Source organism: Globicephala melas, chromosome 15 (genome assembly GCF_963455315.2).
Source record: "Globicephala melas chromosome 15, mGloMel1.2, whole genome shotgun sequence".
NCBI classification, from domain to species: Eukaryota; Metazoa; Chordata; class Mammalia; order Artiodactyla; family Delphinidae; genus Globicephala; species Globicephala melas.
Window position 1 is genome coordinate 15902159 of NC_083328.1, and position 26329 is coordinate 15928487.

At 51.0% G+C, this 26329-nt stretch overlaps 3 protein-coding genes across 5 annotated transcripts; 1 reads left to right on the forward strand and 2 right to left on the reverse strand.

Annotated features, from left to right (window-relative positions):
* Window positions 1-3467: 3467 nt before the first annotated feature.
* DCTPP1 (dCTP pyrophosphatase 1) lies at window positions 3468-7279 on the forward strand. 2 transcript variants are annotated; one of them, XM_030871758.3, is made up of 3 exons: window positions 3468-3600; window positions 4287-4397; window positions 6019-7271. In XM_030871758.3, the coding sequence occupies exons 1-3, from the start codon at window positions 3503-3505 to the stop codon at window positions 6317-6319; spliced, it is 510 nt and encodes a 169-aa protein (XP_030727618.1). In that variant the 5' UTR covers window positions 3468-3502; the 3' UTR covers window positions 6320-7271. The 2 variants fall into 2 exon arrangements, with proteins under 2 accessions (XP_030727618.1, XP_060141060.1); XM_060285077.1 differs by lacking the exon at window positions 3468-3600 and adding an exon at window positions 3607-3849 and having other exon boundaries at window positions 4287-4365; window positions 6019-7279.
* A 2105-nt stretch (window positions 7280-9384) lies between these two features.
* ZNF771 (zinc finger protein 771) lies at window positions 9385-17790 on the reverse strand. Of its 2 annotated transcripts, none has more exons than XM_070043668.1 (3): window positions 17711-17790; window positions 16913-17062; window positions 9385-10444 (listed from the first exon to the last, which is right to left on the reverse strand). In XM_070043668.1, the coding sequence occupies exons 2-3, from the start codon at window positions 17051-17053 to the stop codon at window positions 9641-9643; spliced, it is 945 nt and encodes a 314-aa protein (XP_069899769.1). In that variant the 5' UTR covers window positions 17054-17062; window positions 17711-17790; the 3' UTR covers window positions 9385-9640. The 2 variants fall into 2 exon arrangements, with proteins under 2 accessions (XP_069899769.1, XP_030727616.3); XM_030871756.3 differs by lacking the exon at window positions 17711-17790 and adding an exon at window positions 17414-17512.
* Window positions 17791-21528: 3738 nt separating this feature from the next.
* Window positions 21529-25794, reverse strand: ZNF48 (zinc finger protein 48). The gene is made up of 3 exons (XM_070043667.1): window positions 25520-25794; window positions 25265-25358; window positions 21529-24126 (listed from the first exon to the last, which is right to left on the reverse strand). Exons 2-3 carry the CDS (start codon window positions 25341-25343, stop codon window positions 22325-22327), a joined length of 1881 nt encoding a protein of 626 aa, XP_069899768.1. The 5' UTR covers window positions 25344-25358; window positions 25520-25794; the 3' UTR covers window positions 21529-22324.
* Between the last annotated feature and the right edge of the window lie 535 nt (window positions 25795-26329).

Sequence of the window (26329 nt, forward strand, 5' to 3'; positions counted from 1 at the left end):
GATGATGGGGCCAATCATATATTCATGTCTGTTCCTTCTCCCTCGTGAGGGTCTCCCCCGCCCCCACCCCCAACTCCATGCCGTGCTGATGCTGAGTTTGGTTGGTCTTTAGAGGATGATGCCGTTGGAGCAAAGAACTTGGATGTCCCTGCAGGATGCTTTGCAGGAGCTTTACAACTCAGCCAGGGAATCTCCTAGGGGAGATGGGCAGAGGCAGTCTCAGAGAGAGCGCCTCCTCCTTCGGGTCCGTCTCCAAGGACCATCTGACCTGGGAACTCTAGAAGTCCTGGAAACCTGACTGTTCAAAAATCTGAGATGCAGAGGACTCCTGAGAAAACTGCTCTCCAAGGGGTGTTTTACATTCCAGTAAGAGTTTGGGTTCTGGTCTGGAGAAGCTTAGCAAACACCAGGGAAGGTGCTAGGGGTGGCACTTGGCTCCTGAAACTTTCAGTACCCAGATCCATAAGGCAGTTCAATGCTCTGAACTTCAGACCTGTCTGTCCACCTGCCTGCTGGACATCATCTGGATGTTCTAGAGTCATCTCGGACCCAACGTGTTCCAAACTAAAATTCGTTATCTTCCCTCCTACCCCAACTCCCAGGTCTTCTGTGTCCTCATTTCAGCAAATGACAAAACTATCCATCCATTTACTCAAGCCAGAAACCAAGGAGTTACTCAGGACTCCCTCTTATCTCCCACACCCTATATCCAGCTTCCATGTTGCCTAATCTAGCAAATTCTGTGCTCTCATTTTACCCAGCAGCTCAGCCGCATCAGATGTCCGCTCGTTCTGGAACACTTTCCTCCCTTAGGCTCCGAAATTTCACACTCCGTCAATTTTTCTCCTACCTCACCTTTCTCTTCTGCTCAACTGCCAAATGTTGGAGTAGCCCAAATCTTGGTCTCGTCTACCTAGATTCTGGTACTAGTTATTCTTCTCCAATTCCCTGACTTTAGGTACTGTTTAAATGACTAAGACTACCAAATCTGAATCTCTAGCCCTGATCTCTCCTCTAAAACTTAGGCTCATAAATCCACCTGCCAATTCGATACGCGTCTTCAACTTGCTTTGTCCTAAAACACGCTTCTGATGCCTCATGTGTTCAATCCTGAACCTCATCTTCCACATCCCAGTATGAGTCACCATCCATCCACCAAGTTGCTCAACACTCAAAACCTGTAGGCCATGCTTGATTCTACCCTTTCTCCCATCTCACTAGTTCAAAACCACCAAAGCCTATAGATCTGTCTCCAAAATATGCATCCACCTCTCTTCATCTTCACCCGCCATCAGCAGTCCAAGGCAGCAACATCTGTTGCTGGAAAACTGCAGTAACTCATCTCTCTGCTTCTACTCTTGCCCTCTTCAGTTCATTCGTTTTTTTTTTTTTTTAAAATATAAGGTCAAATTACATAGAATGCTACTCTTTTTTAAAAAATATTTATTTATTTGGCTGCACCAGGTCTTAGTTGTGGCAGGTGGGCTCCTTAGTTGCAGCACGTGGGATGGAACCCGGGCCCCCTGCATTGGGAGCGTGGAGTCTTATCCACTACGCCACCAGGGAAGTCCCCTCTTCAGTTCATTCTTAACACAGCAGTCAGAGGGCTCAGAAATACAACACATGATCATACTGCTCCCCTGCCTAAAATCCTCCAAAGGGTTCCCGTAATAGTTAAAATCCAAAATAAAATAAAATATGAAATAAAATCCATGGTTGATTGATCTGATCTAGCCTCTTTTTCCTTCTCCAACACCATATCCCACCATTCTCCCCCTTGCTCACTGCATTCCTGCCATCCTGGAATTCTTTTTGCCTTTAGAACATGCCAAGCCTTTCCTGCTTTAAGCACTCTTGTTCTCTCTACCTAGTACTCTTGATTTTTCCCCTTGACTTTTACTCAGCTTAAATATCACTTTCTCAAAGACGAGTAACAACAACAACAAAAACCCAAAACAAACAAACAAAAAACCCTAAAAGTGGCTTGACCAATAAAGCAATTTTTTAAAAAATATTTTATTTATTTATTTGGCTGTGCCAGGTCTTAGTTGTGGCATGCAGGATCTTCAGTTGCAGCATGTGGGATCTAGTTCCCTGACCAGGGATTGAAGCCGGGCCCCCTGCACTGGGAGCATGGAGTCTTAACCACTGGACCACCAGGGAAGTCCTTCGATAAAGGGATTTATTATATTATATAACCAGAGTCCTAAATCAGGGCATCTCTGTAACTTGTAAAAGTAAGTGGCTCAGCAATGTTATCAAGGATCCCGGTCCTTTCTGTCTTGCTACCTACCAGTCCCAGATTCTTTTTTCATCGTACTTATCACCATTTGAGACAATATGACATAGGGGTTAACAGACTCTGAAGCCAAACTGCCTGAATTTGAAACCTGGCTACCACTTTACTAGGTGTTGAGTTAAACTACTCAGTCTCTCATTTTCCGTATCTCTAAAATGTGGATGATTATTATAGTATTACCTACCTCAGAGGGCTGACTTGAGGATTGAATGAGTTGCTGTGAGGATTAAAAAAAAATATGTAAAATGCTTAAGCAACCTAAATGCCCATTGACAAGACAAATGGATAAGGAAGATGTGGTACATATACACAATGGAATATTACTCAGCCATAAAAAGGAAAGAAATTGGGTCATCTGTAGAGACCTGGATGGACCTAGAGACTGTCATACAGAGTGAAGTAAGTCAGAAAGAGAAAAACAAATATCGTATGTTAACGCATATATGTGGAATCTAGAAAAATGGTACAGACGAACTGGTTTGCAGGGCAGAAATAGAGACACAGATGTAGAGAACAAACGTATGGACCCCAAGGGGGGAAAGCGGCACAGGGTGGGGGGTATGAATTGGGAAATTGGGATTGACACATATACACTAATATGTAAAAAATAGATAAGTAATAAGAACTTGCTGTATAAAAAATAAATAAATAAAAATAAAAAGAAACTATAGATTTAGCAGGGCCTCCAAAAAATAAATAAATATGTAAAATACTTGAAACAGCTACCTTACTTCTAGTTCACTCTCAGGCTCAGCTGTATCCTGGAGACATTCCTGTATCCTTTTGATAAATTCCCCTTTCTCGTTTAAACCCTTCATTGCTGGGGTTCTCCACGGGGCTCCCCGCCATCATTTTGCTTTGGCGCCATCTGGCGCCCAAAAGGGAAGTGATGCGCCTGCGCTCTCCACTCTCTGCCTTTTGTCTCTTCCCTTGGTCGAATCTGGTACCTATACCTTTAAGATGCTTGGTTAAGACTGAAGAATTCGGGGGCCGGCGCCAAAGAACGCAAGTCCTCTTAGGTTGGTCCTGTCCGGGTAAGGGGCGGGCTGTAGCAAACTCCACGTAAGAAATTGGTCTTTCGTTTGGTTCCGCCCCCGTGAAGCAATCATGAACGCCTGTGATTGGTCAGGCGCTCTGGAGGCGGGGGCTCCGAGCTTGGCTCCAGATTCTTCAGCAAGTCAGGGCTGCGGCGGGGTGGGCGGTATGTCCGCGGGTGGGGAGACGCGTGGGGATGCAGGAGGAGAGGGCACTGCTGCTGCCGCCCCCTTCAGCTTCAGCTCGGAACCAACGCTCGAGGACATGTAAGCCGTCCTTGCCCAGGCTGGGCTGGGGAGATCGCCCCCTTTCTCCCTCCGTTTGGGGAGGGCCCCTCCACGTGGTCGGGAAGAAGGCTAGCAGCTGTGCTCAGGTCCTAGCTCTGCTGGCTGACCCCCGCAGGCGAGCCTTCTAACCTCCTCCTCTGTAAAATGGGCTTAATGCACACCTGAGGCAGGGGATATACCGGAGTACGATGCTGCTTCTGCCCTGTCTCTGCCCTCCAGGAGCCGGAGGTAGGACGGTGGTAAATGTCGTGTTGAGAGGTGGGAGGCATTTCTTGCTGGAGGAAATCAAAGAGGGCTTCTTAGGGGAAGTGTCCTGGAGCTGTATTCTGTAAAATCAATAGGATTTAGATATACAGAGATAGGGATATTCCAGATGGAGGAAAACTGCAGAAGCAGCAGCAGGAGGTGGAAAAATGAAAAAGAAGGTATTATTAGATTTCGACAATTTAGGGTCTGTGTAAGGTCCCACCCATTTTATAGATGAGGAAACCAAGTTCCCTAAAGAGGAAACGACTTGCTTAGGCCACCCAAGGAATTGGTTGCAGAATCCCCCCTGATACCCATGCCCCCATTACATATCACTGAGGTACCTGCCAGGGCCCTGCATCTCCTCCCCCATCCCCTAACCTTGGGACCTGGACTTCCACCCCTTTCTCCTATTCCAGCCGCCGCCTCCATGCTGAGTTTGCTGCTGAACGAGACTGGGACCAGTTCCACCAACCTCGGAACCTCCTCCTGGCCTTGGTAGGGGAAGTAGGGGAGCTGGCAGAGCTCTTGTGAGTAGATGATAGGCTTCCGGAAGAGTCTGTGTGTTGGGGAGGGGAGGGGAGGATTTATTTGACCATTAGATATCCCTGGATCCAATTTCCCCTCCTCACTACCAAGCTCTGTACATGGTTGCTGGGCATACAAAGATGACTTATAGGTCCCTGCCCTCTAGGGGTGCCCAGTCTCCTGGGAGAGAAAGGTGTGAAAACAGCAAGGCAGGTCCAGGTCTAAGAGGGGACAGTGGTAACTGTCCTTTACCTCTGCCTCTGGGGTGGAAAGGCAGGTATTCTATAGAAGACCTGCCTATGGCATTCCAGACAGGGGGAGTTTACATTTGCAAAGGTAGTGAGGTGGGAAAGGGCAAGTTAAATTCAGGGAGAATATAAGATTCCTTCAGTGTACGCTTCTTGAGGAAGAGCAAGGATTTTGTCTGTTTTGGTCTCTGGTGTGTCCCAAGTGGCTGGGATACAATAGGCACTCAATATACTGTGGCTGTGGAGGACAGGGGTAGGATAGGAACACAGAATGATAGAATCAGGGCTGGGAAGCAATGGAGTTTGGACAGAACACCTGACCAGATTTGAATGGTAGAAAGGTCACTGTGTCTGCAGGGTGGATTGGATCCCCAAGAGAATTGGGTCAGGGGAGACCAGTGAGGAAGCTGGTGTAGATGAGGCAAAAGGTGGTGAGACCTAAGTCAGGGCAGTCACTGTGGGATGGACAAATGAGGGCACAGATGTGTGTGAGGGCAAGCCATTCGTTCATTACAGATTCATGACCACCATCTGTGTGCTATGTCCTCTAGAATCGAGATATGGCCTTGAACAAGATAGACACAGTTCCTACCATCACAGTGCAAGGAGACTGACAATAGATAAGTGAACTAATTTTAAAAGATGTGGAATTGTCACAAGTTCTATGAGGAAAGTAACACAAGGTGATGAGAAAGAAGGTAACAGAAGGGAGGCTTTTCTGAGGAGGTGACATCTGAGCTGAGACCTGAGTAACAGCCAGCCATGGGAAGGATGGGGGGAAGAGCATTCAAGGCAGAGGGAGCAGTAAGTGCAAAGGCCCTGTGACAGTTTGGCCCGTTTGCAAGGCAGAAAAGGCCAGAGTGGCTTTAGGTGGGGAGTGAGAGGGAGCATGGTGGATGATGACACTGGAAGAAGGAGTCAGTTCATGCAGGACCTGGAGGGCATGGTAGGAGTTTGGATGTTATTCCAAGCACACTTGGGGGAGTTTTAAGCAGGGGAGGGACAAAATGTAATTTGTGCTTTTAAAAGATGGTGCAGGGTAAGAAGATGAGTTAGAGGCTTCTGCAGTGGTCCAGGTCTAAGGTTTAGTCTGGGGTGGCAGTGGCTAAGGCCGGCAGGGGAGGAGTAGAATTGTGTCTTTTGGCTACTCCTTGGCTCAGGTAGGGACACAGAGGTCTGGGTGAATCATCTGATGGGGTCTCTTCCCCACCATGAAGATTCCAGGGCCTAGCTGGGTTGACTTGTCTTTGGAGGAACTTCCTAGGAGGTGGGAGTTCATTGCTGCAAGGCCTGGGGTGTGCGCCTAAGAGAGGTGGAGCCCACTGGCCTAGCTAGCATCTATGTGTGTGTGCCTGTCTTTGTGTCCTGTCCCCAGTCAGTGGAAGCCGGATGAGGAGCCTGGGCCCCAAGCCTGGCCCCCCAGGGAACGAGCAGCCCTTCAAGAGGAGCTCAGTGACGTCCTCATCTACCTGGTAGCATTGGCAGCCCGCTGCCGTGTAGATCTGCCCCGAGCAGTGCTCTCCAAGATGGACACCAACCGGCGACGCTACCCAGTGCATCTGTCCCGCGGCTCTGCCCGCAAGTACACAGACTTGCCCCATGGGGCCACCTCTGAAAACCAGGCTGTGGGGCCTGCAGACCTTGCCTGTGAGTCCACAGGTCAGGCCTCAACCTAGAAACATGGGCACAGAACCTGCAACTCAGCACGGCATCTGAGGAGCAGAGGGTGCTCCAGCCATGCTACCTCATTCTAGTCCTTTCCTAACAGATCATGGGCCTGGGCGCTACCCTTCTTGAGGTCTGAGGCCCAAGAACCTCCAGTAGGTAGCCTCCTGTTTTTTTCTCTCTCAATAAAAGTTTTGGTTAGCAACTTCTGGATTCTTCCTGGGGCAGCTGGGGAGGCTCTCTGTCTCAGCACATGCTGGAGAGGGGTACCAGGGATACCTGTGAGCCCAAAGCCCATGTTTCTCTATTATACTGCCCACCTGCAGAGCAGAGAGATCTGATTTCTAGTAAGTTCTCTGTCTGACCTCATGCAAGTAAGTCCCTTCCCCTTCTCTAAACAAGACTGGAGGCTTTATGTAGTGTTGGATAAGAGCCCAGGTTCTGGAGCCAGGCTGTATGGGTTCAAATGCCATCTTTGATACCGGATGATGTTCTGGATTATATTGGCATCTTTCTGTGCCTCCATTTCCTCATCTAAAATGAAAATAAGGGACTTCCCTGATGGTCCAGTGGTTAAGACTCTGCGCTTCCACCGCAGGGGGCGTGGGTTCCATCCCTGGTCGGGGAACTAAGATCCCACGTGCCGCGCAGCCAAAAATAAATAAATAAATACATTAAATGAAATGAAAATAATGTTATCTACCTTATAGGGTTGTAAGGTTTGAGTAAGTTATTCTAAGTAGAGTGTTTAGGACAGTGTAAGTTTGCAGTTGTCATTATCTGTTTGCTTTTTCAACTCAAAACTTTCAGGGGCACAGAGCAGGAAATTTCAACAGTTAAGGCAGGCGTGGGCCTTGTCCCTGAGAGAGCTCTCTGCCCCTCTCCCTTGGCCCCCAGCACAAATCACGGTCAAGTCTGTCTGATATGAAGCAGAACAGGGCTTCCTCTCTTTTGGGGCTTGGACCCCTTAGCCCCCTCCTTCTCTCCCAAGGCCAATTTGCTTGTTCCACTTCTACACCTAAAGATAGTGTTGGGTGTGTATGATTCACCCGTTGTGTGACCCCAGGCACATCACTTTCTTTTCAGAGCTACCCAGGGAACTAGCAGCCTGCCGCCTTCACAGGGTGAAACCTGATTCCACATCAGTAAAATAAAGCATTTCCCTTTACTGCCCTCACTCTTATTAATGACGTCACTTCCTCCTAACCAGTGACCTCTCTTACTTCCTAGGTAAAAGAGAATCCATCAGATTGGAACTGCTTTAGCTTTAACTTCCCAAACCCTCCTTTCCTCTGCCCACCAGTGATAGCAGGAGCCTTAGCTTATTGATCTCTTATTTCATCTGTCTCCTTGATCAGTTATCTCCTCTCTCCTCCATATAATCAAAGTCTTTTCCTTTCCATTAGCCCATCCCATTAGCACATAAAGCATACTTGAGGGCTTCCCTGGTGGTGCAGTGGTTGAGGGTCCGCCTGACGATGCAGGGGACACAGGTTCGTGCCCCGGTCTGGGAGGGTCCCACATGCTGCAGAGTGGCTGGGCCCGTGAGCCATGGCCGCTGAGCCTGCATGTCCGGAGCCTGTGCTCCACAACAGGAGAGGCCACAACAGTGAGAGGCCCGCGTACCGCAAAAAAAAAAGAAAAAAGCATACTTGACTCTCTTTCGTATTGACAAGACAAAACCAACAAAACTCTAGCTACTTCCCTCATGCTTTTCACAGCCAAACCTCTTGAAATGGATCTATACCCATCCACTCTGCTTCTTCATTGTCTCATTTCTACCCTAACCCATTCAACGCTGGCTTTCACCCCCCACCCCTCCACTGAAACCGTTCTCATCACTTTCCCCGAATTCACACACAGTGGACACCACAGCGGCATCTGACTGAGCTGTTTCCTCCATAAAACACTTTCCTCTAGATTTCCCAGACAAGACACTTCTGCTTTTCTACCTCTGGCTGTTCTGTCACAGACTCAAGTTCTCTACTACCCTCTTCTGGATGTGGTGCCATGCCCTCCAGACCTGATATCCCCAAGGTGTTACTTCCAATCGCCTCCCTGACCCGTCCACATTTACTTCACACTCAATGTGTCCAGGTTGGGGTGTAACGATTGCTGCCACTTCAACTCCTGCTCCTGCTCCTCATCCTGTGTCCCCATCTCAATGACACTGCCTGCGGTCACCCAAGCTAAGAAATGAAATCAGCCCCATCTCTCCTTTCCACACGTCCACTTTAACTCCTATTAATTCTAGCTCAATAATATGCCATATGCCTCCCTCCCCTCTAATCCCTCAAGGCTTCTTTGTGGCCTTGGAACATTTAACCTGGCTTCCAGGGTCCTTAGTGGTCTGTCTCCTGCCAACGTCCTTGCTTGTTGTCCCTGCCTTCCACCCCAGAGGACATCTGCAAGCTCTAACAAGTCTGGCATGCAGGTTCAGGGGTTCTCTCCATACGTCCCCAACCCCAACTCTCTTGACCTTAAGACCAGCTTAAATGCCACCTCTGAGAAGAGCCTCTCTAAACTCCAAGACTGCACTGAAGACCTCTCCTATCCAGCAACTCCCCCAACAGAGTTCCAATGACAAGGGACTGCACTTGCCTGTGTACTCGTCCTCACTGTGCCATTCACTGGCTGTCGGTACCTATTTACTCATCTGCAGAAATGGAGGTAAAAGAGTTACCTCACTTTGGGATGCTTTGAGGATGAAAATGAGCTAATAATAATGTAGCAGTGAAGTCCTTTAACCTCGTGCTAAAGTTTCCACTATTGCTTCTCTTTACTAGACCAAGTTCCATGAGGTTCATGCCGGCTCACTCAAAGCTCTGCAGAATGCAGTGCCTGTTGATCACAAATGCGCTAAATTTATGGACCCTTCTAGGTCTGAGGTCATGAAGACATAACCAAGGGCCAAGCGTGGAATGACTCCACACACACACAAAACCAGTTCCTGGAACACTTTTGGGCTTATAGCCCCACTTGACTCCATGACAATTCACCTAAATCACCTAAGCCTGGAGAGACCCCCAACTTTCCTCCTAATTCACACCCCACCCACCTCATTCACAGGCACGGGTGGGGTGAGGATATAATACTTTATTCACTCTAACACGGGCCGAGGGGATGTAATGAGGGGGAGGTGGGCGCGTTTCCAGGGACCCCCGGTAGGGGATCCTCCCTGTCTCCCAGTTCCAGGGCAGCCAGGCCCGCCGTCCCACCCCATCTGAGACGCAGGAGGCGGGGCGGGGAGTTGTCCAGGTTAACGCAGCCCCAGGTCGGGATACTAGCGTGCCCCTCCCCAGCTCGCACCCCGCGGAGACAAGAATGGCGGTTCAACTGCCCTCACAATCTGGGCAGCGCTCAGTGGCAGTGGCTCCGGCGGGTAGCTTGAAGTCCCGGCCGCAGCCCGCGCAGATGTAGAGACGGCGCCGCATGTGCGCGCGACGGTGGCGGATGAAGTGTGAGCTGAGGCGGAAGCGCCGGCCGCACTCGGCACATGGGTAGGGCCGCTCGCCTGTGTGCGTGCGCGCATGCTCCGCCAGGTTGGAGCGGTGGCCGAAGCCGCGGCCGCACACGGCGCAGCGGTGCGGCTTCTCGCCCGTGTGCACGCGCCGGTGCTTGGCCAGCGCCGAGCTCTGAGCGAAGCGCGTGCCGCAGTCGGCGCATGCGTACGGCCGCTCGCCCGTGTGCGTGCGTCGGTGGCGCGCCAGACAGGAACTGCCGCCGAAGGCGCGTCCGCAGTCCGGGCACGAGTACGGCTTCTCGCCCGTGTGCACGCGCAGGTGCTGTGCGTAGTTGGAGCTCTGGGCGAAGCGGCGGCCGCATTGTGCGCATGCGTACGGCTTCTCGCCCGTGTGGCGCCGCCGGTGCTGCCGCAGGTTCGAGGCGGCCGAGAAGCGCTTGTCGCATTCTGGGCATTCGTAAGGCCGCTCGCCCGTATGCGTGCGGCTGTGTTTGGTCAGCGCTGACTTCTGCGAGAAGCGCCGGCCGCACTCGGTGCACGCAAAGGGCCGCTCGCCCGTGTGTATGCGGACGTGCTTGGCCAATGTGGAGCGGCGCGCAAAGGCGCGGCCGCAGTCCCGGCACGCGTGTGGGCGCGCCGGGTCCGCCGACGGCGCTGGCGCCTCGCTCGGGACCTGCGGGGAGAGGGGACAGGGGACAGGTCAGCCCTGACCGAGAGGCTCGGGAGCCAGAGACCTGGGGCTCTGCCGGCTGCAGCCTCTCCGTCCCCCGTTTGTACAGTAGGAAAAGCCACGGGGTGCGCCTCTCAGGACGGATGTGCGCTTTAAATGAGATTAACATAAACGCACATAGCACAATGCCTAGTGTAATTCTAGCTATTCTTTATTAATTCATACAGTATTTATTGAACGCGTACAATGTGCCAGACTCTGTTCTAGGAACTGGGGATTCAACATTAAATTTTTTTTTTAATTCCTAGTTTCAGGAAGAATGGATAAGGAGTGCTGGTATTGGAGGGGGTGCTGCAAATTTAAATAGGGTTGAGGAACCTCGCTGATGTCACATGAGCGAAGACCTAAGGAGGTGAGAGAGCAGGTTCCAGAGGGAAAAGCAAGGCCCTGAGACAGCAGTTTTCCTGTTCTAGGAATGGCCAGAAACAGTGCTTAGGGCGGACGGCAGGAGGGGAAGAGTAATCCATGGAGTGGTCCTGAAGGGGATATCTTAGCATAGGGCCTTGCATGTGAATGAGGTGAGGACTCAATAGAGATGTTAGACGGTTTTGAGCAAGGAGGGGAACAGATTAGACTCATATTTTAAAAGGTTTCAGGGGCTTCCCTGGTGGTGCAGTGGTTAAGAATCCGCCTGCCAATGCAGGGGACAAGGGTTCAAGCCCTGGTCCGTGAAGATCCCACATGCTGCAGAGCAATTAAGCCTGTGAGCCACAGCTACTGAGCCCACACGCCTGGAGCCTGTGCTCCGCAACAAGAGAAGCCCCCGCTCGCCGCAACTAGAGAAAGTCCATGCGCAGCAACAAAGAACCAACGCAGCCAAAAAAAAATAAATTAATTTTAAAAAAAAAGAATAAAGGAGGGGAGGGGGCAGGAACGCAGTGAGGAAGCTACTGTACTGCAAGCCAGAGAAGACAGTGGCTTGGACCCAGTGACAAAGTTGGGAAGTGAAGGTGGTGAGAAGTGGTCTGCTTCTGGACATATTCTGCAGTTTGAGACAGCAAATTTGATAGTAGATTAGACATGAGGTGTAAAGAAAGGAGTAAAAATGACTCCAAGGATTTTGAGCTTAGCAACTACAAAGGCGGAATTGCCATCTACAGAGCTGAGGGTGGAGGGAGGCGCAAGTTGGTACCTACTATCCGTTTCTGATCTTATCTGCAGTTCTCCTTGACACATCTGGAGCTCAGGAGAGAGGCCCAGGCTGGAGATGTTAATTGGGAAGGCATCAGCATGGAGGTGGTTTTTAAAACCTTGAGACTGGATGAGTTCGCCCAAGGAATAGGCAGAGAGAAATGGGGGTGGCAAGACAAAAAGCAGCCAGCAAAGGAGACTGAGCAGAAGCAGCCAGTGAGGTAAGAGACCCAGGAGAGCACGGTGTCTTAGAAACCAGGCCACCATCAAGTCCAGGCTCTCTAATAAACTTTCAAGAGCAAGCACCTATCATTTTTTAAGCTGCAAAAAAGGCAGCCAGGGTGAAACCCAAATACTATTCTGAGGCCTGAAATGAAAAAAATTCAAAAATAAGCCAGTTTCATGAGGTCTGGGCCTCTGGAGATAAAATCAGAAAAAGAAATGCTTTATAAGAGGCAGATGAAGGGAAAACAGTTTGTACTAACAGTAAAGAGGAATACTGAGGAAACATTGCTTCCTTCTTAGAAAAGAGAAGGCTCATCCTAGCAAAAGTGGTGTTAAATCTCTACTATGGACTAAGCAAATAGGATATTAATTCATGACCAAATGAAAAACCAGGCACATATTAAGCATAAGACAGTGTTAGCTTCTTTCTCCCCATATTCCATCTCCACCAAGTGATTATCACTATTCTTCTTCTATAGATAAGGAAACAGGTTAAGAGAGGGTAAATGACAACTAGGGAGTGGCGAGGCCTCTTCTTTCTGAAGTTGTAAGGAGGGCACCTTCAGGGCCTTCAAGATCCTTTGTTAAAAAGACAGTAGCTTTTTGGTAACCACCTCAGAAATTTGAAAACAAGGCAGTTTGGGAAACTGGTCACCAGCCAAGGGAACTCTGGCTTAAATACTATTATCATGATAATGATAACATTACAGTGTAAAGATCTGACAGTGCTATGTTATGTACATTATTGTATTAAATCTTCCTGTCACTCCCCCTTGAGTCAGGCATTATCTTTTGAGAAAACTGGGCTCAGAGAGATTAAATTCACATAGCCAGTGGGAGTCAGGACTGACCTTAAGAGTTCTCACCCTTAACCAGTAGGCTACACTGCTTCCCTGCACACACAGCATGAAGATGTGACGGCCGCTGGACTCCAAGTGCCTGGCACTCTCTAAGAGGGATTCAAGGTTAAAATACAACTTGATACTTTAAATCGAGAAACTCCCCACAGCAAATTCAGCAGTCTGAATTCAAGGTCATGCTTTCCAGTCTTGCCCCGGTTTTGACATCTATTGGGTTTATTTCATCACGTCAGCCATCGTGGAGAGAATTTTTCTCATTATATCTGTATTTTTCTGGCCTGTTTTTCTTTGGCACCCTTCTTTAAGGTGACTTTGACCAGCCTGAGGACTTCCTTATGCTGGATTCACTATCTTGTGAAAAAGAAATTCTTCACACAAGTACCCTTGGTATCTCCAGCTCCAGGAGGAGGGGCCTTGGGTGCCCTAGGAAGAATCTTCGTAAGAGGGGCTGAGTCTAGCTCATTAAGACCCCAGGCAAGTCCCTCCCTTCCCCTGCCTCAGTGAACCAAGGAAGGCAAGGTAGGCTAGGTGAGATCAATATTTCCCGACTTGAGGTATGCACATCACAGAATGCAAGAGGATTCTAAGTGTTATGTAGGCTAACTCTTATCTTACTATGATCATTATGTATTTATTTTCATGGATATTAGAAAAACAACAGATCACATGAAACCCACAATTTCATCAGTATTATTGCTCAGATGAGGGTAAATTTATTTAACAAAACAATGTGAATCTATCTGAAGAAGAGCATTAAATAAATGAGCAAACAGGTAAGTGACTGAAGCCTGGCAAATACCAGACTTACATGCCTTTTAAGTTCTACAGCTGTTAGATTTAAAAATTAGAATACAGGGTATCTGCACTATAACATGAGGGTACTAGGGGGATACATGTAGTATAAGAATATGACAATCCAAGTATTTAAAGTTAGTGATTTTGGAACTTCCCTGGTGGCGCAGTGGTTAAGAATCTGCCTGCCAATGCAGGTGACACAGGTTTGAGCCCTGGTCTGGGAAGATCCCACATGCCATGGAGCAACTAAGCCCGTGCGCCACAACTACTGAGCCAGCGCTCTAGAGCCCAGAAGCCACAACTATTGAAGCCCGCGTGCCTAGAGCCCGTGCTCCACAACAAGGAAGACACCACAATGAGAAGCCCTGCTCACGACAACTAAAGAAAGCCTGAGTGTAGCAACAAAGACCCAATGCAGCCAAAAAATAAATAAATAAATAAATAAATTTATTTTAAAAATAAATAAATAAAAAATAAAGTTAGTGATTTTGTCTTCCTGCTTAAGGTGTTTTTGTTTTTGTTTTAAACCAGAGCAAACATTCCAGTTTTTTCCTCAGCCATTACTTTTCTAATTAATAACAATAACTACCACTTACTGAGCACTCACTGTGTGCCAGGAAGTGTGGTAAGTGCTTTCCACCCATGTTCTTATTTTAAATTCTCACAACCCTTTGGGTTAGGCTGTATTAGCACCATTTTAAAATAAAGATATAAGACTCAGAAGTAAGTGACTACCAAGGTCCTACAGCTAATCCATCGGCAGGGTCAGGGTTTACACTGGAAGTCTGTCATTATCTAAAACACCTCTTCTCTCATAGAATGATGCAATTCTATCTCACTGACAAGTTTAAGGTTACCTACACAGTTTGTCTCCCTCACCTGGGCTTTTTTAGCTGTCAGAATCTCCCTTCTTTTGAGTACAGAGTATAAAGTACAATCCCTATCCTCTCGCTCATTGCTAAATCAAGTGTGGTCCACAGACCAGCAGCGTCAGCATCACTGGAAACTTGTTAGAAATACAGAATCTCAAGTCCCCCCCATACCTACTGGATCAAACTCTTCAGTTTAACAAGATCCCCAGGTGATATGTACGCATGTCAAAAATGAAGAAGCCTGATCTAGGAGATGCACTACTCCTAGGGAAAGCAGGTGGGAAAGGTGAAGAGGGTTCTACAGGTTGAAAGACCACATGGGCAAAGTCTTCGAGGTAAGAAGGGTCAGGTGTGTTTGAAGCTGGGGCATGGGATGGGTGCTGAGTGACTAGAGATGAAGCCATGAGGTCAGACGATGAAGACCTTTGAATGCCAGGCGCAGGAGCTGAGGGAAACAGAATACCACTCAAGGGTTCAATTTTAAGCAGGGAGAGACAGGACTGGATGTACATAGAGCCCTCTGACAAAACCCTTCTATTCATTAAATATAGTTTGGATTTTAATAGGCAGTGAGAGAATATTCCAGCTACTGAGTGCAGCATAATTAAGGCCTGTTCTGGACAATGACCGGCCATGGGACTGGGTGAGAGCTGAGAGTCACAGAATGTTGACACTAGAAGGAGCTTTGGAGACCACTATTTCATAGAAACCGAGACTCAGGGAGACCACACAGCAAGTTGATGAGCTATCTTGTGGGATGTGTGTGTGTAACTCTCATTTCCACCCTCCTCCAAATCCAGTCACCCACGTGATACTTAGACTGGATTTCAAGGATCTTACTTTCATTATCTCATTTTATAGATGAAAAGGCTGTCGAGGCAAAACTGGTAAATAGTGGTTAGGATTTGAGCCAATGCTTTTAACCGCTACATGATACCATTCAGAGTCTAGCTCTACAGCCTTTTCATGACTAGCCATGCCTACACCCACCCTTCCCATCCTTAGCTCCATCCAGTCCAGTCAATGTTCCCCAAAACCCCCTTATTTCCATCTTCTCTCCCCTGCTGCCACTACCTTAGAGCAGGCTACCAGCCATACCTGACCTGGTCTCCCCACAGCAGCCCACGATTCTTCTAAATAGAAAATCTGATCATGTCTCTCCTCTGATTTGAGGCTTCTGATGGCACCGCATAACCTAACAGAGTACGTCCAAACTCCTAAGCTGCCTTTCAACACCTTTTACTCTCTGGCCCCGCCTACTTCTCTGGCCTTATCTTCTCTGAGCATTTGCTTTTGCTGTTTCCTCATCCTGAAATGCCCTTCCTCCTCCTCCATTTGCCAAATTCCCACTAAGTTTTCAGGCCCACGTCAAAGTCATTTCCATGAAGCCTTCCCCACTGCCTTGAGTTATTTGCCCTCAATTCTCTAGGCCTCCATGTTCTAGGTTTCCCTGTTCACTCCCAAGCCTCAGGATTCAGCCCAGAAAGGCCTTGAGAAAAATGAGTAGAAAAATCTCCAGAAGGATGACCTAGCCCAAGGTCCTGAACTTTAGGGAGAAAAATGAATAATAGCAGCAAATACTTACATAGTGTTTATTATGTGCCAGACACAGTTCTAACTCTTACATGTATTAACTCATTTAATCCTCCCAACCCCAAGAAGTAGGTGCTATTATGATTTCCCTTGTACCAGTGAGGAAACTGAGCCACAAAGAGGTTAAACTTGCCTAAGGTGACACAGCTGGTAAGTGACAGAGTTGGAAGTCCACCCTAAACTCTGGAGTCTGAGTTCTTAACTTATAGGCCAAAGGTGGAGACCAGGGGATTCACAGGGCCGGAAGAGGCAGGCTGAGCTAGGAGGATGGGCCAAGGAAGCCTGAGAAAACAGAACTAAACGGGCCACCGCAGTGAAAGTGCAGAGTCCTAACCACTGGACCGCCTGGGAATTCCCTAAATAGTTATTTTGACTGGAAGAGGAGGCCACAGCAGCCAGCCCCCTCCCCCTAGGGCCCACCACACCCACTAGGGGGCAGCAGAACTTTCTTTTTCTGGGAACTGGCGCCTGTGCAGGAAGAAATCAGAGGGAGCCTGGGCCCACAAATCTGGCCCAGGAGTCTTCCAGCTGGACTCAGGGCTGCTCTGGCTGTGGGTGGGAGTCCTGTAGGGTTTTGGGAAGTAGAACTATACCTAGTGGCAGTTAGGGTCTCTAATGGGTAAATCTAACTCATATTTTGATCTCCTTAAAACTCCTCTCTTTAAACCTTCAACACCCTTGTCAGTCTAACCCTGCTAGGCATCAAGCTCCTCGAGGAACCGAGGAGAGCGTTTACTCTCCAGCACCCAGCACAGAGCCTGGCACAGTAGGCGTGACATCTGTATGATGACAGCATGGACTGTGGGACAGAAGGATGGGTGGCCAACCCTGAGAGTCAAGGGAAAGTAGGGACAGGATCCCTGGATTCTGTGTGAGGGAGGCTGGACCTGCACCAGGTTTAGGGGCGAAGGGACCCCAGGGTGTGGAACACGTACCTCCTTGTTGTCCATGGGGATCTTGAGTTTCACCACTTCATACTTCTCTTCACCCTCATCCTCCTCACCCTTCACCAGCAGCACCATCTCTTCTTGCATCTCTTCCTCCTCCTCCTCCTCTGTCTGCTGTTCACCGGGCATCTTGGTGTCCTGGGGCAGGGAGCTGAGTCAGAAGCTCAGGACCCGCCCCCCACCATGGCTCTGGCCCACACAAGGCGGTGCAGCCGTGGCTTCTCCTGTGATCTTTGTGTCTGACCTTCTTCCCTCTATCCCAGCCCGGCCCTAGGCCCCAGCCCTATCCCGGGACCAGCTCGGAAGACTCTCGTTCACCCCACTCATCCCGGCATTCAAGGCCCTGAACACTTCGAATCTCTAGCCCCAGTGAGTCACCACCCTCCCCGCGCTGAGTCACTCCCCGGTGCCTGGGTCCGCGGCCCGGAGCTCTAGGGCACGGGCTGGAGGCAGGATCGGGACGGAGACCCTGAGGGGGTGCGCACTCACCAGCCACAGGTTCGGGCGCTCGAGCTGCCCCAGGCCAGGGCGCCGGGCGGTTGGGCACTCTGCGACGCCGCGACTCCGGGGGCGGGGAGTAGGCGGGGCCTCGCTGACGACTGGCCATTGGTCGGAATATCTAACCCCGCCCCTAGGGGAGGGGCCAGAGGACCCAGGCGTCCGGCCCAAACTGCCCCGGGAGGGTGGCGAGCCCACACCCAGTACCTTCCGCTCAACTCCGACTCCCAAAGACCCCGGGCTGCCCTAGTCGGTGTTCAAGGTCCTCACAGTCCTGTAGTGACCTACCTTAAAGGCTCGTCTCCTGCGGCAGGCTCGGAGGTCTCAGCTGCGGCCAAGCGCGTCTGCTCCGCCCGAAATAGGCCACGTGCGCTCCCGCCCCTGCCTGGGCCTCTCGCTGGCGCCCCGCCTGGAGGGCGGACCCTGTTGCCTCCTCACCTCGTCCCTTCCCTCTTTTTGCCTCTTCTCCCATCTTTTCTCCTTTCGCAGCGTCGCCTTCACGGTCTCCTGCTCTCTGGGATATCTTGCTCCTTGAATACATACTTACCAACAGCCATCCAAGCAACCGCTGCTGTTTGTTGCGTGGTGTGCCTCTTATGCGCCATCGTTATGCTAAGCCTTTTGCACATCTGATCTCGATCCGCACAAAGGTGGGTCCATTTCACAGATGAGCTAATTGAAGCTAACTGACTTGCCTAAGTTACACAGTAAGTACTGTCACAGCATCCCCAGCAACCCAGTAGCCTAGGTGGAAAATTATAGCACACGGACCAGATCCAGTCCACAGAAGTATCTTGTTTGGCTCTCAGGTTTAAAAGTTAACTTCAAAAGAAGCACGAGAGGTCTTTTACAAAATTTAATTTCCAACATTTAAAAATTGAGATATTTCATGTAAAGATCTGTATTTTCCCACTTCTCTTGAAAAAGATACCTAATTCTCCCAATTTATGAATGGGGCAACGAAGATTCAGAAATGATGAAAGAGAAATTACATTCAGTAAGTGCTTACAATCCCTGGTTGTCTCTTTACAACAACCCTGTGGGGATCAATCATATTACCTTCCTTTGACAAATGACGGAACTAAAAACTTAAGTAATTTGCTCAAAGTCACATAGCTGGTAAGTAGCCAATTCCAAACCTCATGCTCTTCCTGTTGCACCAAATTCTCTCTCAGAAATGAGGTTACATGAGGAAATTGGTAGCAGAGCCAGGACTCAAGCCGGATCCTCAGTCTGCAGAACCCATAACATAATTTGGATGTTGGGATTACATCTGGTCAAAGTTTTGCTCTTCCTCAGAGCTGGTCAAAGTTTTGCTCTTCCTCAGAGCTGGGAAAAGGGGGTAAATGAATGTGATACTCACCCTCAGGATCCCAAAAGCCACTTTGATTGTGTTAATTCTCTCATCAAATATTTATTGAACCCTACTATGTACCTGGCACTATTCTAGATATTGGAGATGCAGTAGTGAACAAAAGAGACAAAAATCTTAGCTACCATGGCACTTCTCAAGGTGTAAAAAATGTCAACAAGTAAATAAGATAATTTCAGGTAAGGACAGGTGTAAGAAGGAAATAGGGCCAGATGATGCAACAAGGAGTGGCTATGGTTGGGAGCTTCTTTAATGTGGGCAGGGAAGGCATCTCTTAGGATATAATATATGAGATGAAACTTGAATGATGAGAAAAAGTTAGCCATTTGAAAATCTAGATGAAGAATGTTCTAGACAGAACTACAGAGAGTTTAAGGTGAGATTAAGCTTGGCATGTTTGAGGACAAGAAAGAAGGCTTGTATGGCTGGAGCCAAGTGAGTTAATGGAAATGTAGTGTGGGAGCTGGAGAAGAGGCAGGCAGGGCCAGATTATGGCAGGAACTCTAGCGAAAGGCAAGGCGTGCTTCCCCTAATTCAGAGAATCAGTGAGGAGGCTCAGCTGGGAGCAGCGAAAGTCCCTACTGGAAGGTCCTCCTACTGTGGGAGGACTTTGGAACAGATACTTGCAAAAGGAGGAACATGTACAAGTATCTATCTGGAATCAGAGCTAGTTCTTGTTCTTGAGAATCTCACAGTCTAGTAAAGAAGGTGATTTAAAAATATATATGTATATGATATATATATCATATACATATGAAAAGGAAACAATAGGTGTTCTGACAGCCCCCTGGAAGGGAGTGGATATTGGGTGCAGGCCTCACCAAAGAGATAAATGTAAAGGACCTTCAAAGATGAGTGGGAGTTTGCCAGATGGACAAAGAGGTAGCAGTTTGTGGGACTGTAAACTCTCGTGAAGAGAACATCATGTCCCAAGGACATCGTTCACCAAAGTATTGAGTGAGCCTTTTTGTATGCCAGGCCCCTTTTAGGACTGGGAGGTAGAAAGTTGAATTTGGAAGTCTTTATCTCACTTTTCACTATTCTGCATTTCACTATTTGCCTTCAGCCTCACTAGAAGTTTACTTGAGTTCTTGAATCCCAAGGACTTGGTGCATAGAACACACCATTCGCCATCTCATCTCCCACCTCCTCCTTTCTCGGCTTGTTCCAAGTCATTCTTTACGTCTTAACATAATTGCCTCTTTGGAGAGGCATTGAACCATGTGGGAGTCTCTCCTGCATGCCTGCTTCCTGCATAGTCTTTACCACACTTGAAAATATTTGTTCATTGTCTAGCTTCTGCGTAGAAACTGAGGGCAGAAACTTTGTCTTATTCATCTTTCTATGCCCAGTACCCAGCACACAGTAGGTAATGCTGTTGAGTGTCTCTTTATCCTAAAGAAGCTCTCGATGTGTTAAGGGAGCTTAACACATCAGATGAAGGGGGTTCTAACCAGGCTGGAGGTTTAGGGAAGGCTTCTGGGAGGAAGTAACACTTGAGGTGTTTGGATAGGTTAACACGTTGGGAAGGGGGGCATTCCAAGTTACAAAAACAGAATATTTAATAGGCACGGGTCTGAAACCACACAAGTGGAAGGCCTTGAATGCCATCTAGGAGTTAAGTTTTATAGAGAGGACATGCGCACATACGGCAGGGTTTTTAATAGGGGAGTGAAGTGGTCAGATTTTACAAAGTTCACTGCAGGCTACGTTGGAGGCCAACCTGGTAGGGAGATGAGACACGGCAACCAGCAGGGAGGATCTTCCCAAAGCCCCAAAGGCCTCCATTCAGGTCTATGGGTGTTTGTGTGCACTTAGGACAGAAGCCGCTGAGCACTCCAGGCCTGAACTCAAAATTCTGGGATTTCGAATCTGTTTAACAACTTGGCAGGGGTGGGAGGACTGGGAGGAGCCGCGCTGCAGCAAGCTTTCATTGGTTTCTAAGGAAGCCCGGCCGACGGTTAAGATGTCGCGAGAGCTTCTACCCGGGGACCGTTCCCGCAAATTAGCTGAGACGACAAGCCTGCGAAGTTGTAGGGAGTCTTGTACTTCATTTCTTAGATGGGTGAACCGCCCTAGTCTTTTTTGTCCCTGGCCAATCAGGTCAGTTCCTTTTTCCCCTTCCTCCCTATTGGCGCCCTCCTCGGAAAAAGCTAGGAGTTGGAGTCCTGCACCTAATGACGCATGGATGGCTGGGAAATACGGTTGCCTTTTCTGGGGGATAGAGACATCCCCTTGGCCCTGCCTTTGGGCTATGCAGACGAATGACCTGTTTCTCGACAAATAAAAAAAGGGTCGCAGGGAGGTGGGGTTTCCCAGAAAGCAGAACATCAGTGTCGGGGTCCTCTGAGCTGGTACCAATTCCTGCCAGCCACTTTTCTCCCGGTACCTGTCGCCATAGCAACAGCGCTCGCAAAACACCCGCCCACCCCCACCCCCCACGCTCCCACCGAGTGTTTTTCCTTTTAAGGGTCGCGCTCGAGCCTGTGGCGTAGGTGGCTCCTGTGGGCAGCCAGAACTCAGGTCTGAGGCATCAGCTGACAGGCCTGGTGGCCGTTTTCTTAACCCGTTGTCAGAGCTAAAATGCAGCTATGACAACCCAACTTCTTTATTTGTCAGGGCTCAAAGAGAGCAAGTTTACAACATGGCTTATGGATTTTGCCTGTGGCGACCCTTCGGCACCTTTTTCACCCCTCACCACGCAGACACGCACACAAGAGTCCAAGCCTCAGACAAGAAGCAGTTTATTGGCGAGACACATGGAGATGTGGCTGTCAGGCCTTGGTGCTTCCCTGGCTTCTCCTCACCCCTGTACTGCCCTTCTGCCAGTGTATCTCTGCTGCCGTCCACCAGGACCTGGGCTTAGCACCCAGGGCAGATGACTGCTCTTTCTGCTGTCTCTGACCTGTTCTGCCGTGTCCAGGTGTCAGGGCAGTTTGGGCTTCTCCAGGGCAGATAGGTCTGGCCTCTCCAAGTGTCCTCTTCCTGGCTAAGACCACGTCCAGCGGCCTGAGGCTGGGTACTGCCTGCCTCACAACAATACTCTCACCATCAGTAGGGTGGTCAAGATGGCCTTGCCTCACTCTGTCACCCTAAACCTCAGAAGTCTTATTGTTGAAGCTCATCGGTCTAACAAACCCTGGTTCAGGGTGCTGGTCTCCCAGGGGCAAGGTTGGGAGGGGTCAATTTACAGGTTAAGAGGCAGCAGGAATTTAGAGTTCTTTAAGGGCCCTCAGGCTAAGGTCAGTTTGTTCATCAACAAATATTTATTGCCTACTGTATACTAGGCAGTGTTCTAGAAGCTGGGGGTATAAACCACACTGGCAAGGTCCTGACTGAGCCCAGCCAGGAGTTTCCTGAGCTTCAAGGTCATTGTCTCCAAATCTCTATTGCTATCTATCCACTCCTTTCTCCCATTTGTTTCTTCCCCTCCTTCTCCCTCCCACTGCCTCCCAGGCCCTTTCTTCTCTGCTTAAGCGGCAGATACCCTCCCCTTTGGTCTCCTGGGCCTCCACCCACCCTGGACCCCATCATTCCAGTCCCGTTGGTGGCTCCTCTTTGAGGGGCCTTGCCTGACTATCCCCTGTCCCAAAGGGCCTCAAGACCAGGTGCCCACGCTGGTGCTTGATGCGGGCAGAACTGTCACCAAAACCCTTGCCACACTCTGCACACTTGTATGGCTTCTCCCCGGTGTGTGTGCGCCTATGTTTGACTAGATCCGAGCTCCGGGGAAACTCCTTCCCACAGAAGCCACACACGTGGGGCTGGCTGGGCCCAGAGGGCTGAGCCCGGACTCGGGATCGAGGGGCCGTGGGTGCTGAGCCAGGGGGGTTGTGTGGCCTCAGGAGAGTGGATGGTGGTGGTGGCCGAGCCCGTTCACCACGGTGGGTGCGGAGATGCTTGACCCGGGCAGAGCTGTCGGCAAAACCCTTGCCGCATTCAGGGCAGAGGTAGGGTTTTTCCCCCGTGTGTACACGATGGTGTTTCACCAGGTCCGAGCTTCGGCGGAAACCCTTGCCACACTCAGGGCACTTGTGGGGCTTGTCACCCGCCAGCGGTGGAGGCGGCTCCCCAGCCTGTGGGCCCCCAGGCTCCGGCTCCAAGCCAGGCAGGCCGAAAGGGCCATCACCTGAGTGCGAAGGGCTTCGAGGTGTCAGCGGGGGGCTGGTGCCAAGGGGAGGTGGCGGTGGGCTTAAGCTGGGGGGTGGGCTGGGGATCAGGGGGGCGAGGGGGTAGCCTGGGAAGCTGAAGTCCTGGGGCTCCGCGTGAGTGAGGCGGTGGCGGAAAAGGGTGGAGCTGAGGCTGAAGGTGCGGGCACACTCCGGACAGGCATGAGGCCTCTCGCCACTGTGGGTGCGGAGGTGCTTGACCCGGGCGGAGCTGTCAGCGAAGCCCTTGCCACACTCGGGGCAGAGGTAAGGCTTCTCTCCTGTGTGCACCCGCAGGTGCTTCACCAGATCTGAGCCCCGGGCAAACTCCTTTCCACACACATCACAGCCAAAAGGCTTGGGCCCCAGGTGACTGCGCTGGTGGCTCAGGAGGCTGCAGCTGAGTACAAATCTTTTGCCACAGTCAGTGCAGATGTATGGCTTATCCTGGGCCTTAGGTCCCTGTGCGGCTGCCGTGGCTACTCGAGATGGCAGCCGTCGGGGCACCACGGGCCGGGGGGGCTGCTCCCCCCGGTGTGTCCGCTGGTGCTTTATGCGGGCAGAACTGTCGCCAAAGCCCTTGCCACAGACCCCGCACTTGTAGGGCTTCTCGCCCGTGTGTGTCCGCTGGTGTTTCACCAGGTCAGAGCTCTGCCGGAAGCTCTTGCCGCACTCACCGCAGATGGTGGGGCGCTCACCAGCAGGGATCCTGGATCGAGGAATCTTTGGGGGGCCCTGGGCTGGTGGCCGGGCTCTGTAGGGCTTTTCACCACTATGAGTTCGCTGGTGTTTGATACGGGCAGAGCTATCCCCAAAGCCCTTGCCACAGACCCCACACTTGTAGGGCTTCTCCCCTGTGTGGGTTCGCTGGTGTTTCACCAGATCTGACATCTGCCGAAAGCTCTTGCCACACTCGCCGCACACGGCAGCCCGATCACTAGCCTGGCCCCAGCGTGGTTCTCCCAGGAGCCGAGGGCCTCTGTCCCGGGCCTGTGGTTTCCCAGGTCCCACTCTCTGGACCCACAAGTCATCCCAGGTCTGAATGCCTTCGGGTTTGAGAGAGGCATTTCCTACTTCATGACCTGGGGCCAAATCTTCCTCTTCCTTGAACCCCAAGTCATCCTCCTGTGGGGCATGTTCAAACTCATCTGGCTGAGAAATCTCCACGTTCTCACTCCCTAGACCTGGGGAAAGAAAAAGGAGTTGTAGACCCTGCCCTTTGGCTCAGCCCCTATCTTTGATAGCAACCTCCCCAGAAAGGCGTCCTTGACCATCTGTGGTTGCAAGGATCTCTCTTGCTCTCTCTCCTCTGAATTTCTGAAGCACTTATTATTGTCTGTGCCTCTCAGTAACAGTAACTTCCTTTTACTGTGCCCTTCATATGTGCCAATAACTTAACCAAGCATTACTGAATCCTTGCAAACAATCCTATGAGGTAATACTGTTAACTACCCCCATTTTACCCAACATGGAGACTCCAAGAATTTAAGTCACTTGCTCAAAGTGAGTTATAAAGTAGCAAAACCAGGTTTCTAACTCAGGTCTGTCTGATTCTCAAGCCTGTGTTAACCCCTACATTATATTGCCTGGTATTTGCTAATTACGTTATATCTTTTTTATATTAGCCCAGTCTGTAACTTATTACTTCAATCATCTTGTGTGTACCTGAGAGGACCCAGACACACACCTGTCCCTCAGGATGGGTAAGAGAGATAGGCACAAAAAATTATAATTGCAGGCTCAGAATAACTGTGCTGTCACAAGAGAGAGGAAATAAAGAGACAGGGCTGGGCTTTCACAGCAGAGAAAAGAGTAAACCATGGAAAGGGATGCTGAGACTAGATTAAGCATGTAAGATCTGGATTGAACACTAGGCTAAGGCTTTTAATTAGTAGCAGAAGGGAGCTAGGGAAGGTTTTTGTGAAGGGAGACAGGATTAGATCTGGACTTAGATCAATGTGGCTGCACAGTGCATCACTGGAGAGAAAAGGGCTGAGGGGAGGCTGCTGCAATTGCCGGGATGAGACAGAATGAGGCCTGAAGTAGGGCAGAGGCAGCAAGCCTGCTGATCACTGTCGGGGAAGGGGAGGGAGTCCTTGAAATGATGCCCCTGAAGGCCTGGCGCATAGTAGGTGCTCAGAAACACTGGCTCCATCCCTTGGCTTTTGCTCTCCTCCTCCCCGCCCAACCCCCCCCCCCCGCCCACCCCCCGGAAGCACAGTTCATGTCCGATTTTTCTGGGTCTGGGCCAGGCAAAGCCCAGCACCGGGGTCCTCACCCGGCCATTACCTGCCCACGGCGGTGCACCGCTTTGGCCCTCACCTGTGCGGGTGCCTCTCAGCTGCTCCCTGTCCTCTGAGCCATGGAGATCCGCGCCCCAGGGCCCCACCGAGCGCTCCATCGCCGGCACGCCGCCCTGAGCAAGGGGACAGACACAATTTCACGGTCACACAGCCATGTGCGGACGGCGGCGCCCTGCCCTCTGCTGGCCGGCACGGGGACCGGGCAGCGTTCGGGTCCGAGGTGCGGGGCGCGGCTCCCGGTGATCCCCGCCCGCGCCGCCAGCCGCCCCTGCACCTGCTGCTCCTTCCGGAGCGCAGCCGCTCCCCTTCTCCTCCCGCTGCCGCCGCTGCAGCAGCCGCCTCCGCCACCCCGGCGCCCTCCGGAGCTCCTCGGCGGGGCTCCGGTGCCCGCGCCGCCAACGGCTCGGGGATGTGGGCTCGGCGCCAAACGGGGAGGGGGCTCCGTCCCAGGCGTTCCCCTGGGGCGGCCGCCGGGGGCGGGGACGGGAAGCGGAAGCGCCGGGTGGCACCCGGCCGCTCTAGGACCTTGGAGGAGCTGCACGCTTGTGGGGGCAGCCCTCGTCCTCCAGAGCTCTGTGGCCGGCGGGCAGCCGCGTGCCGCGGAGAGGGCTACTCTGAGCCGAGGACAGTTGCCCGAACTCGGTGGTATTAACCGTGTGCCTCCTGGTCTGGAGCTGGATGTGGTGGGCCGAAGACTTCCTAATTGTCGCTGTGTCGGGCCACCCGCGCCGAACTCCGGAGCTGGTCAACAGCGCCAGCCACCCCGGCCCGGAGAGACAAAGAGAGATCCAAAGGCAGACCCAGGGAAAGGGGTGGGGGAAAGACCAAGGCAGACAAAGGGCGGCAGAGGGCGGCGGAGACCCCAGATGGGGCGGGGGCGGGGCGCCGAGACACGGGAAACAAAGCGGGACCGGTCGGCGAGGCAGAGGGCCGCGCGTGGGGGCTGGGCTGGGCTGGGGGAGACAGGCAGTAGCGGGAGCTAGTGGCAGACGCCAGATAAATGCTGAGGAGAGGCAGGCCGATGGACACAGACCTGGATCCGGAGTCGTAACCTAAGAGCCCTGAATCAGAGAGGATGCAAAGG